The 14003-nt window shown below is 38.9% G+C and overlaps 1 protein-coding gene across 19 annotated transcripts in view; it reads right to left on the reverse strand.

Moving 5' to 3' along the window:
- Positions 1-14003, reverse strand: part of SYNJ1 (synaptojanin 1) — an 89108-nt gene that overhangs the window by 4216 nt on the left and 70889 nt on the right. For 5 of the 19 annotated variants that reach the window (XM_006741707.3, XM_081799376.1, XM_081799388.1 and 2 more), the window contains 8 exons: positions 12627-12836; positions 11599-11721; positions 11004-11042; positions 9246-9293; positions 7953-7991; positions 7741-7811; positions 5717-5825; positions 5265-5482 (listed from right to left, as the gene is read on the reverse strand). In XM_006741707.3, the coding sequence (XP_006741770.2) occupies positions 5265-5482; positions 5717-5825; positions 7741-7811; positions 7953-7991; positions 9246-9293; positions 11004-11042; positions 11599-11721; positions 12627-12836 (857 nt within the window). Of the gene's footprint in view, positions 1-574; positions 1278-5264; positions 5483-5716; positions 5826-7740; positions 7812-7952; positions 7992-9245; positions 9294-11003; positions 11043-11598; positions 11722-12626; positions 12837-14003 lie in introns of those variants that run through there. The other 14 variants (XM_081799482.1, XM_081799448.1, XM_081799436.1 and 11 more) reach the window with 12 other exon arrangements.

Here is a 14003-nt window from a genome sequence, read left to right on the forward strand (position 1 = left end):
ATAACTAAATGTTCATGAACTGTGTTGAAAAAAAGAACAGCAGTTCCTCCCCAAAAACATAATTGCATATTATGAAACAGTAACTTACTACTTTAACCACAGGGAAGGCTGTTCATTTGTACAAAGAAATGGTGGATAATTTCATTAAGTGAATAACTCTCAAGTATCTGACTGTTTTATTCAGTTGTCCTAGAACATACTTTATAATTGAATAAAGAAGTATATTTTTCTTCAACTTAATATGACAATAAATTTGTACAAAAGTAAACATTTAACAGATTCAAACCTGGTAAGCAGATTTATATATGGAAATCTGCTTAAGAGACAAATCTATTATAGACATAAAAATTACAATGAACTCTACAGTACCAATAATCTCTGGATTATTTATGATTTATACAACAAAATGGGATTACCTGATTGGGTCTGGGACCCAATTCTCCCATGGCAGATGGAACAGTCCACAACACAGACATTATAGGAAAGGAGAATTTTATGCTTTGCACAGCTTAGAATAGCAAGCCCTTGGCAAATGAATGCTCTACGTTTAAATATCTTTATTTTCATATATAAAAAAATTTGTTTTCAAAATACATTAAAGGTAATTTGATAGAAGCAGGATCATTTTACCCAATCAGACTTGAAATGACAATGAGAGCCACACCACCATTCACTGTATTAGAATTAATTTATAATCTAAGCAGGATTTATGATGAATTAACATTTTAAAAATGGTGGTATCTTTACAGAGAAAGGTGTTGGAAGGACCTTTAAATAATCCTGTTATAATAACTTTTATCTTTCTAAATCATCAGTTCTTCCTTACCAAAAATAATCTTGTTACTAAAATTCTTTGAAAAAAAAAAATGCCCAAAAGAAACCCAAGAAAAAAAGTTGAATTTTCTATTTATGTAGTTATGCCATTATTAAACCAAAACCAGTTTGGTCTTGCCAAACAGACTTTCCAATACCTAGAGCTTACCTTCTTGAAGTTACACTTTTTAGTTTTGTTAATTTTCATAAAAAACAAAGCAAAAAAATGGTAAAGAATTAACAAGAACTAAAATGGTTCCTAAAAATTCAAAATACTAAGAAAAAAAAAGCAGGTTTATGGTATGATAATAGAATTTATTAATGTGGACAGGTGATTTTAAAAATGGGTGAAACTTTAGATGTATGAAGCAAAAGATTCATACATCTAATGTGCTAAGACAGATGAAAAGCACAGATAAGATTGAGAAAGATTCCGATACCTGTTACCCTGATGGTTGCTCCTGCTTTGAGAAAGGGAACACAGACATCAAAGGAAAGCGTTAGGAGGACAATCTGAGACCAACCAGCAACCCTAACAATTCAGTCTTCAAAATGCTTTTATTTCTATATTCGACACAGAACCTGAGGGCGGCAATATGTGCAGGTCATAGCATTCGTTCAAGAGACGACTCCAATTTCTTTTGTAATTTTGAATAAAAAATGTATCGTTAAATTAGGGCTCAAACTTTAATTTTGTCAGAGGTTGATGACTAGCCACTTCAAAGTTTTGTTACTACAAAAATAATATCCCAAATAGGTTTTGGAGCTCTAAGATATTTTAAGCAGTCTGTTATGGACTGAATATTTGTGTCCCTGTCTCTGCCAATTTCATATGGTGAAGCCCTAACTCTCAGTGTGATGGTATTTGGATGTGGAGGCCTCTGGGGGGTGACTGGGGTTAGATGAGGCCAGGAGGGCGGGCCTCGTGAGGGATTTGTGCCCTCATGAAAGGACACATCAGAGAGCTTGCTCTCTCCCCCACTGGAAACCCTGAGGAAAGGTCATGTAAGCACAGAGGGAGAAGCGGTCTGCAAGCTGGGAAAAGAACCCTCACCAGAACTCAACTGTGTTGGCATCCTGATCTCAGACTTCAAGCCTCCAGAGCTGTGAGAAGACACATTTCTGTTGTTTAAGCCACCCGGATTACGGTATTTTGTTATGGCAGCCCAAGAGGAGTGGGACAACAGTCACAAGATAGTTATCATCATTAGAGAAAATGTACAAAATGGCACCACTTGGCCAAGGTACTACCCTACCGAAAATCAGTATTTATTTTAACAAAATGATCAGGATCCAGGCATATTCTATATTACGCAAATTTTCAGAAGGATGATACTATCATTAATTCACCTCAGAATTTATTCGTTGTAAGGTACAAAAAATAAGAAACTGGACCCTATTTTTGTTGTTTAAAAATGAAATCATCTTTCCATAATATAGCAGTATTTTCTTTAATACAATAGTCTCAAAAACAGTTTTGAGCAACTCTTCCTCAATATCTAAAGCTTACTTTATTTTAAAATACCAAAACTCATTTTTACAATTGAGAAAGTCACTACTCTGAAGTATATTAAGCATGCCTACTAAACATGAGACTCCTGAATTTAAACAAATACTTTCTCGATGACGTCGGGGTTACATGTCTCGGCTTCGGCACTGATAGAAGGTAGGAGGTATTGAATAGATCCAGAATGCTGAGATTTTCTACGTGGTCTCTTCCTTCCCTGTCAGCTCTCATGACAACGGTTAGGCAGTGAGCTGTTCCTTTATCTCCTGTTGAATTTCCTAACTTCAGGTCCTTAGATGACAATCAGATGAGTAAGGTGCCAGACGTCAGGCAGAGAAGGGAGGCACTTCTCCATTCTGTACATGTTATATAATCATTTGAATTGGATGAATCTTTTCCATAGAGAATTAAAGAGTCAAAGACCATTTAAATAATAATAAAAAGTAAAGCTGGGCCATGTATGTTTTTATGTTTTAAATACCTTGTAGATTTTGGGCAGAATTAATAATAAAGACTTGTAAAAATTACTAAGTGTTCAATTCTAAGACTATTTCATATATGACCAAAATATCAAATATATATTTTAAATTCTTATCCTTTTCAACCTATAGCTCTGGGAGATTTTTAAATTTTAGATATTTATTATTTTTTGAACAGGCATTATTTTTATGGTTCAAAATTCAAGAGGTACGAGAAGATAAAATGCCTCCCTTCCTTCCATCCCCCCAGCACTCTCCTCTCCCTGGAGGACACTGTCAACCACTCTGTGATCCTTTCCAAAGACAGTCTGCACACAAACAAGACCCCCGCTCCCCCAAGAAAGAAAAGTGTGTGTGTGTGTGTGTGTGTGTGTGATATTTGGAGCAATCTGATACCAATGACTGAGTAAAAAGAATATTTAGAATTTAAAACAAACATCTTTGGTAGTTTCAATAAAGTGGATAATACAAGATTCAAGGAGAACGTTCTCTACCAGGCCACACACGAAGCACATGCTGTCTGCCACCAAATCACCACACCCATTCCAATGAAAAACAGAAATCAAAACAATGGAAAATGACCTAAGAAAATGATAATGTGGTAGTCAAGGGAATATTTGTCCTATGGTACTGTTGTATTATTTTCTGCTGAAAACTGCAATCTTACTGGACAGTTTGTTCTTTCTCAAGTTTTTCAGAGTACTGTATCTATGTTCATATTGGTCTAAGAATACTTAAACCGTTACAGACTTAGGAATTAAGGTTCAATTTTACTATGAAATAGATGCTCACTTTCTCTCTTAAAACAGCAGTAGAAAGCTCTAAGACAGCTAGTTTGAAAGTTTTTTGCCCTCCAATTACATTTAAAAATTTTTTATTCAACATTCCTTTGGCTATTCCAAAATAGTTAAAAAAATTTTTTTAAGATTTATTTGAGAGAGAGAGAGAGGGCGTGCATGTGTGTGCACACAGGGGAGGGGAAGGAAGAGGGAGAGAACCTCAAGCAGCCTCCTCTGGACAGATGAGCGCAGAGCCCGACATGGGGCTGGGTCCCAAGAATCCGAGATCATGATCTAAGCCGAAATCAAGAGTTGGATGCCCAACCAACTGAGTCACCCAAGCACCCTGCCCTCCAATTACATAAAAAAAAAAAAAATACAATAGTAAACATTACAAGAAAATGAGAAGAAAAATTCAGGACTCACTAAATGTGGACTGGCAGAGAGAAAAGAATAATGGACATTTATTGTTTGAAGGATTGCTACAATTTTTTATATATAGCCAACACCCTCAATTTTCTGAACTAAAAAATGTAGAATACTTTATGATATTGATCAGCTTAAGAGAACATTTTATTTCTCTCAATTATATATACTTCTTCAGTTTTTATAAATGTGACCAATTGTCTGAGAAAGTGCTAAGTGCTAACAATATTCATTTTAAGACTCATGTTTACTTTAATATCTGTTTTTCACCATACAGAAGCATAAGAAGCTGTTAACTTCTGCCTACTAGCTGGACATCCCCAGATATCTGTAAAAATAAACTATTATTTATAAATGTGCTTAGGGGCATTTGCCAGTGTGTAATATTTGTGTATTGTAGATCTTTATGAAGTTTAAAAGCAGACTTATAAAACTTTACACACTTCTTTGGCCTTGATGGCATTTTCAAGTTAAAACTTGAGGATAAAATAAATTGTAAGGCTGGACAACAAAAACTGTTCTTACTAAACATGAATTTTATTTTAGCAATTTTACTAGAATGTATATAACCAAAGTAAAACCGCATCCAAATAAAATAAAACAATTTAACTTGCATGATTATCCCTGTATAAAAATAACTCTGTATATACACACTGGAAGTCTTTCCAATGTGAGGTCATGCTCGCATAGCAGAAGTCCTTGTGATCCTATGATCTTCACCCCTGAGGCAATGGCACTGCTTTCTGTGCAACACTAATGAGGTGACCTTATTCTTCTGATGGTTTCTACTTGGTCAATAAGCACACTGCTGCACAGCCAAAACATCTGAACTGGACCAGTGACTGACACGGAAATACCTGAGGACCCCAGGGCCAGCTCCACCACAGAAAAGGACTACTGCTTGCAGCTGGAGAAACAAAAGGATTACTCTCTGTTTACGGGAAATTAACCATACTGCCAATGGTAAGGCATCTCTCTCCAGAAAGTGAAAGCCAAAACTAATGTATTAGCTGTGAACAACAAGAAAAATACACTCTGTTCATCCTAATATGTTAACTATCCAAAGTAAAATGTGCATTTAAAAAAAATGAAAAAGTCACAAACACTTTAAATGTTAACAAGATAAAACAGCCTGGGAACCACCTGGAAATTCCCTCGAGCACCCGATTTTAAGCTTGCTCTCTGAGAACCCCTGATCTCAGCAAAAGGTTAATTAAGGTAAGTCATCCAAGTGCGATCTTGTTCATTAGCGGGACTTACTTGTGGTTGTGACGAAGGCTCTGAAGGCAAGCTGTGGGACGACCTGCTCCGAGGGGGTGGCTGAGGCGGGGTTTCCAAGCTCGGCTGGGGGGCCGACTGAGGCAAAGGCGCTGCCATGGGGACAAGAGGCTCCTGCAGCTTCTGAACAGGCGGGGGCGGAGAAGGCTGCATAGGAAGGGCAGCCTGAGGCTTCAGCGGTTCAGGAAGAAGAACTGACCCTAAACAATGAATTTTCAGATGTTAGGTATTTTCTAGAAAACCACATTCTGTTCTTCCTTCCATGAGGTGTTGGGGGATTCTAGGTCCCCGTGCTCCCACCAAGCAGCCTCCTTTCTTGCGGCATGTAGAAGGAAGGCTATCCCTACTTGAGTATGTTGTAGAAGGTGAGAGGAGGGGACAAGGACACGTGAAAAAATTCAGAACAAAACTGGAATTTCTAATACAGGGTCTACCTTTCACTACTTCTGGTGGTTTGCTTTGGCTTTCGGGGGTCAGTCTTCCAGCAGATGCCCGAGCATGGCTCTGTGGGGCACTGATCACTCCAGCACGGGGCGGAATAGTCTAGAAATGGGAAAATAACATTTGAGACATTTACTTATTTTCAATAGATGAGATTTTGCAAAAATATTTGTTTTTGTATCTCATTTAGTCTCCTCTCTGGCATTAGCCCCCATCTTGTCATTTTAATTGCTCTCTATTTATAGTCATACAGTGTTAAGCTTTAAAACCTTCCTTTTTATTTTTGACTGTTTACTATGTGGCAGGCACGATGTTAATTAAGCACTATATAGACATTTCCATTGCATCTTCGAAATTCCCCTCAGAGGTAAGTATTCTTTATCATCTCTATTTTAAATGAAGACGAAGAAATGTATACAACTTTGCCAAGGCTGTAAAGCTAGAAAGGAAACCAGGACCTGAACTCAGGTGTGACGAGCGGTGGGGGCCCCCCCCGCCCCTCCCCTGTGCAATGTGGCCTTAGTCGCAGCCAGGGATGGTGTGAAAGCTCACGAGGAGATGGAGACACGCATACGTGGAACAACTGAGACGTCTAAGAAAATCCACACCCTAAGATCGTTTTTTTCAAACACAGAAGTAAAAACTCTTGGATGACTAACTCAACGTGCTAAATTAGATAACATTCAGAGGGACACCTGTGAGACATCTGTTGTCTATTTTCCTAAGTTTGCTGGAGGCTCTAAGCCCCTGTATTTCTTATTTCAGCACAAGTTATTGCAATCACAAAATCCTGACTTACCTTCCCTATTCTGATGGCATTAAACAGAATACATAAAGTGCTTGTGGGAAGTGTGCTGGCAAAGTCAGTGAAGAGCGACTGTCCCTTTATAAAAAAGAATGGGTAACAGATCCTCTAGCATCTGTATCCTACAGACACTGTTTACCTATTTATTTATTTATTTATTGGGGGGAGAGAGAAAGAGAGTGTGTGCGAGCAAGCAGAGGAGGAGCAGCGGAGGGAGAGGGAGAGCGGGAATCTAAGTGGACTCCCTGCTCAGCGTGGAGCCTGACTCGGGGCTCCATCTCCCGACCCCAAGATCGCGACCTGAGCCGAAATCAAGAGTCGGACGCTCAACCGACTGCGCTGCCCAGGTGCCCCGCCACAGACCCTTTAATGCGGAGTGTAATATTACATGTAGTATGACATGTAGTAAAGGACTTAAAGGGTGCTTATTAACTAGACGGCTACAACAGGAAAGACAAAACTTTCTTAGAAAGGCTCTGACCATTTCTTACTAGGAATTAGAAGTGGTTTCATCAGAAGCAGCCTCTGCGCTTCTCCCGAGAGTACCGGCTCCTGGGTCCCACTCCTCAGTGAGGGGTCCCCCTGCAGTCCCAGGCACCACTGGACAAGCCACTGGTTCTGGTTTGCGTTTTCTTTTATTACTTACTTGTTAGATCCCAGAGAAAATTTTCATTTGGGTAAATATTAGAATAATTACGTGTATTAGAGAACATAGGCTAAACACAGAAAACCACAGATTTACAAGGAAGGGAAAAGCCCTGCGGTGCCATCTGTGTGCCTACTTTTCCTACCTTCAGAACCAGTTTTAGTACATGGACTCCCATCATAAATGTTCTTCCTCCAATCCAGTTTTAAAATCCTTCTTCTTGAAGGATGACTTCCTATCCTCATTAATTACTCAGATAATACCTTAAAAAGCTGCCCAAACACACTGCCCTCTCATAAATGTTGAGATTCTAAGTTATTTAGTGACCCTAATTACTGAAGTATATCACTTTTGTTCAAATAATAAAGTATATTTCGTTATTTTTGAAGAGTATGCTAAATGTTATCATTGAATGGTACCCTGGAAGTTATCAAGTGTCATTCCCTCATTTTAGCGTTGAGGAAACTAGGCCCTGACACGTGGTTTTCCAAGATGACACACCTGACTGACAGCAAACCGGGACCTGGACCCTAAACCTGTTGGCCCCCAGGCTAGGTGCTGCCTACCGGTCTGGCTGCACTGTATCCAGCAGGTCCTGGGCCTGTGAGTCCTGCCTGAGGTGAAGGCTGATTGCGTCCTGAAACAAAGACATCACACCACGTATTTAGGTTCTTGTTTTTGTTTTTTTAAAGAAAGAAACAAGAAACCATGTACTTATATCCCAAGTGTCTACATGGTCCAGTTTTAAGGTTAAGTAGCTAAATTCAAGTGTTTTTACCTATATTATCTTTCCGTGCTGTTCCAGGGCTTTTGGGTGCTTTGAAGCAGGAAGGGGGAAAAAAATGAGTCATAAGTAAACAATCAAGCAACACTGCATAACATCAGTTGGCTGTTCTGTTTCATTACCAGCACGAATGGGGGCATGAGATGGGAACCAAAGGTACACTGCTTTGGATAATGATGACGGCTATTATCCTTCCTCAAGGAAATGCCCCAAAAGAGAGAAAAATTAGAATACTCAGAGTGACATTTATGAGACAACTTAGCCCTCAGTCTGATATCTCACTTATAGGGTGACTTCTAAGGTGACCTTCCCAACAGAGTTCTCCCCTATGAACCTTGAAAACATAAGGTCACAAGATGGGACCCTACTGCCTCTCAGAGTTTGGCAGACAAACTGCTCCGCAGCAAAAGAGAGCATTTTCCAGGTTACACCAGGGGCTCCTAAGAACCCTGTTTTAGAGCTTCATGCTATAGATATCACTATCGATACTGGAATCTTACAATGAGGTATTTTAGATTTCTACAACAAAATGCTATGATTAAAGTAGAAGGCAGGCACATCTTACAACTAAGTATTTGCCTTATGGAAGACAGTGTTAATATGTGGTTCAAATTCACTAGAAAGGTATTGGACACATGAAATGAAATAAATCACTCTGGGGGTCAAAAGGAGCAGGGGGAACTATTACAGGTGGCATATCAAATTTATTCTTTTTTAAAGGAAATTCAAGTGCAATTGTCATATTAAATACATCAGCCCTTTGATAACTATTATCTTAATGAATGGCTTTTAGTCTTAATGGTCTTTTAAGCAAATTTAGGTAAGCATCATTATACATAAAAAATTTGTTATTTGAAATCACCCACAAAATACTTATTCTTGGACCTGAATTAATAGGGTTTAATGATAATTATTAATTTTTAAACCTTCAGAGTTGGTATAGTATATTTCTAAACATTTGATTTATTCTAAAAAGAATTTTGAAAGGCATTTTCTTAAAATAACATCGTACAGTAATTCCACATCCTAAGTAGATATGAAATATATACAAAACAGAGTACAATACAACATAAGAATCACAGGGAAATTAAACGGGTAACCCATTAGAAACTATCCGCAACACAGAATGAAGAGAGAAAAAGTACAAGGTTACACGGTGTACATAGGGGGAATGGGGAAGTTTACAGGCAGACTAAGGACAGACTTAGTGTGCCTTTAACACACTGGGGGGCTGACATTTAGAAGTGAGATGAGAGGTCCGTTTCTATGATGTAGAAGTCTTGTTACCTTCCATCTCTCGCCTAGCTGCCCCAGGACTGGGCGGGGCTCCAACACCTTTTTAGAGAAAGAACAGAAGCTGTGTATTGTTCAGGGCCCACAGCACAGAATGAAAGGCAGGCACACAAAACAATTTCTGCGTTCAACTTTTGCAAAAAGGTTCTTTTACTGCTTTACATTTCTTCAAAGATATCAATACAAACCAAAGTGACTTTAGAAGCCTAGCCCAAACCCCAGGCCTCCCTTTCCTCAAACAGGATAGAAAGGGGATGACAATTTTCTTTCTATATCAGAGATTATGAGCTGTAGGAAATTTTAAAATATCTTAATGAAAGCCTTTACTTTATGATCATCCCATTATATTCACAGTTAAATCACTAATAAAAGCTCTAATATTTGACAGTCAAAAAGGAAAAAGAAATCATAGTATCGATTTCATTTTAAATTTCTATTAGACTATATTAGTTTCTTAGAAGTTAGTTTTTGATGCATTATTTTAAGAAAACTCTAAAGGTACTGTAATGACTTTCTCTAAGTTACTGCCTTAAAGGAGTTACTGGTTTATAAGGTTCAAAAAATAAGGTGCAAACATTGCCTGCAAAAGAATTATGAAAAGAAGCAATTTTTAAAAATTAAGTCAGATTTCTAAGTTTGATATAACTTTTCACAAGTTCACTTAAAAATTCATTTTATGTACGTTGTTTTCCTAATTAAAGGAAGAGGTTACGTAGAAATTATCGTAAAAATACAAACAAAAGCAGGAGTTTAAAATGGGAAAAATTAATGTTTTTTGAAAGTCAATGGAAAAAATTATCATCCAGCAGCATTCTGCAGAAGCTGTTCAAGCTGAAATAATTGGGCTATACTTTTTATACAAAGTCCTTAAAATCTACATAGCAGCAGAGACAACCTGTGATACCATGTGAATCGGTCAGCAACAGCATCAGGCAGCCAGAGTAGAAAAAGAATGATCACACAGGTATAATGAGTGGGCCTTAACAGTATTATCAGTGGATCTGTGAAGGCTCTTCTGCAGAACTATGATAACCTGCCTCATCCTCTCTTAGAATTAGATTAAATGAACTTGTCAAATACATACCTCCAACTGACTTTTGTGAGAAATTTTCATGTAAGCCAAAGTACACTTTTTTTAAAAAGTGACCCATTTGTTAATAAAAATTTCCTTATTTAAAAAAATAAAATCATTCTCATGTTAAAAAAAAAAGCGAAGCATGAGTTTTATGACAAGTTATGATAAAGCCGTACAAAATGAAAGATATATTTCAGATAATTATAGCTTTAAGTTGCATTCCCAGGAAATTCTGCTAATCACTAGATTTGCTAAGTTTCTAGAAAAGGAAAGTACTAGTGCATCACTAATCACTAATCAAGTACTTGGAAAATGTTCTATATTTACTGTATCTGAATTCCTTTCAAAATTAAGGTGATTTGGGGGAATTAAATCTGTGTAATCAAAATAACTATATTTATTAAGAAAAAGTGTATCAGTCCTTGATGAGAAACTCAACTATGTCTATCTGGAGAATGGTAGCCTGTATCAGGCCTATTCACTAACAAAACTAAACTCTGATCTTTTACTTAACAGGAATATAATGGAAGTTTGGAGCTACTTTTAACTTGGGAGTATAAATATCATTCACTATGGCTTTTATCAAACAAATCTAAAATGTCTTTCCGTTACAGGGATCAAACTCTAAAACATGAATGAACCAAGATGCATATATTATAACAAATATAAATGGTTACCTCCGAATTCTTTTCTAGCAGGTGCAGGACTCCTAGCCCCTTATAGTTCATAAGAAAATATGCAGCGGAAAGGAAAGGACATTAAATAAAGAACTGAAATGTCAAAGACTTACTATAGTATTCATAATGTTAAATGTCATGTAGGAACTACAAACTAGTATCTCGGTACTATAAAAAAGCTATTATTTAATGCAAATACTTCTAACAATTTAAGTAACGGCACTATACTCACTTAAAAAGAATATTTAAGCAAATATATAAAACTTTATCATAAATAAGTATATGTATGTTCTTCAGTTCTAATTATATGTTTTACAGAAATTAGTACAACTACATCAGATTAGCAAAAATAAAACGAACATTTGTTTTGCACACCTGTAAGAAGGCAGCTAGAAAAACCTACTACAGAAATCTAGTCGGGAAACACTCTTTTTACCTGTTCTGTTGTTCCTCAGAGAAAGGCTCAGGCAGAGCAACAACGGTACAAAAACAATAAAATCTAGAAGCTCGAGGTTTGAAGACATGCAAAACATTTTAAAATAGAATGGAGGAAGATTTTCAATCTAGCAGAAATGGAAATCAAACGGTTGGTTACCTGAAGGTGGAGGTGGTCTCTGGGGGGGAGCAGGGCGTGCAGGAGGAGCAACCGGGCGGGGAGGAGGAGGCCTCTTGGGCTCTAGGGGCTGAGACTCTCTTGGCAGAGTGTCAATAGGAGAACCTAAAAAAGTACATGAGGTAAGATCAGGTTCCACGTGGGTGTGAGCATGTGAGTATGGTACTTCCCAATACATATGACAGATTCTCGATTCTTGATTTTGCTCATTTTCTCCATTTGTTCTGTAATGTACTGACATGCATTTTTACTATCAATAACATAAGCAGTTCTGCCATTAAAGTCCCCTTTGGTACCATGGAAGCAAGAGTGCTGTAGCTCCATGTGGACGCCTTACCAAGGCCCCAGGTGCTGAGAGCTGATTTACTGAGTGGCCCGATCAAGAGGGCACAAAGCGTTGGTTGAATAAGGTCATTTGCAGTCTGCTGGCCCATACAGAGAAGAAAAAAGGAGTCTCTTCTTTTCTCTACACCTTAGCTTATCTTGAATTTATCTAATGAAGCCAGTCCTCTAAGAGTAGTATGGGAGAATTGGAGAAATTTACGAAATGGAAGACATTTTCTGGAGATGTTGGTAAGCATAGAACAGTGATTTAGTCATGCGATATAACAACTTCCAGGACAAATCTTCCAACTTTGGAGGAGTAATGACTCTTAAATTTGAACTCAAAAAAATTTTTTTGTCTCTTTTTTGCTTCATACCATAGTAGAGGTTATGTATAAATAGATACTTAAGCCCAGATGGTAATGAGTTCTTACTGCACTGACAGAAAAACATCAATTTTAAGACATGGATCAACCTCATAGGAAAAAAGGTTTAAGAAAAATTCTCATCTGATGAAAGTGATGATGAGTTACCTTCCTTTCCATTTAGGGCTTACCATCTACAGGCTTCCTCTTTTGTATGCATAGAAAACACAGTACAGATCCCAAGGCATCAGAGATTTGACCATATAAAATCAAACAGATCAGCTAGGGAAAGTCACAGAAAACCTGAAATAAAATACACACTTTGTGAAGTTGGGTGCCCAGGAGTTCTCGATGGTGCTCGACTTGGTCTTACGGGAAGGGAAGGTACGGGGCCCTCTGATATGGTCGGTGACTGGCAGGGACTGGTCCGGGGTGAAGAGCTTGGGGAAGTGCCAAGGCCAGAACTTGAAGACGGCTGCAGGTGCTGGGGAAGAATTTCCTCAACTTCAGCACTGTAGTCATCGACATCACCTAAGGAAACAAGGTTATTAAAATTACCACCATTTTCACTTTCTCAGAGATTGTTTTTACCAATCCAGGTTTCAAGGGGTTCGTTATGACATTGCAAACATGCAGAGGTTAAGCATGTTGTTAAACTGTAACTAAAGATAGCCTATTACCTCAGAGCATCAGGATGTCCGTGGTGACTAACACCTGGAGCAGGGTTGACACAAGTGGTTTCAATATTCCACTGAGCAGCTATCTCAGGGCTGGCTGACTCAAAAGTTTACTGCTCTCCTTTCCTTCCAAACCTTTCTACTTGCTGCACGGAACTGCTCCCTCCCCACTCTGGGGGAGTCCTCAACTCAGCTCCAGCCCTTATAGTAGACAGGCTCTCAGACAGCTACATACCCTTCCCCAAAAGTCTCCTCACCACTCCTTCCCCTGTGCTCCCCTGAGGCCCCCCCATCTCCCTCCTTTCCTCAGGGTTGGAAAGTAGAGTCAGGTTCCCCTTGCAACCTGATTCCAATTTCAGAACATTAATCCTCCAATCCTGAATAAAAAGGTCTACTTCTTTGAGCCTATGCCTGCAGGAATTTATGTTAACGCTCTCCACACCCACTTGCTGCCATAATCTCCAACCTCCATCCTTCTGGTGACTTGAACCCATTCACTGAGGACTAAGCAGAGAGCAGGATGACAGTCGGGTCCCACCATCTCTCTGGGTGACATCAAAATCCATGTAGACAACACATCAACAACTGAAAAACCTTGGTCTTGTCCTTACACATTCTTCCACTCAAACACACACAGCCCTCCCAACTGCACTAGCTCTGAAATAATACTCAAAACACTAGCTCCCAGCCTTTCAGTTCTGTCCTTCAGTGACTCTTCCCTCTTGGGACTTTATCAGGATCCAGGCCTTTGATCCCTCTCCTTTTAGCCCCGATGCCATTCTGCTTCTCTGAGTCTGTCTTCGGATTCGATGGCACTTCACCTCGGCCACCCCCACGCACCTTCTGTCCCACGGGCATCAGTTCCATCACCGCACCTGGGCTGCTGAGTGCTGCTGCTGGAGAGAATCCCGTGGTGCTGACGATTGCAGTCACATTCGGTTTACAATTTTCAGCCTCCTCTGGGATCCTAAAGCTGCCTGGCAATTTCGTGATTGGCTCTCCGCAACCCCCCACTCCCTTC

This window comes from Leptonychotes weddellii, chromosome 1 (genome assembly GCF_054177405.1).
Source record: "Leptonychotes weddellii isolate Sample4059 chromosome 1, ASM5417740v2, whole genome shotgun sequence".
NCBI classification, from domain to species: domain Eukaryota; kingdom Metazoa; phylum Chordata; class Mammalia; order Carnivora; family Phocidae; genus Leptonychotes; species Leptonychotes weddellii.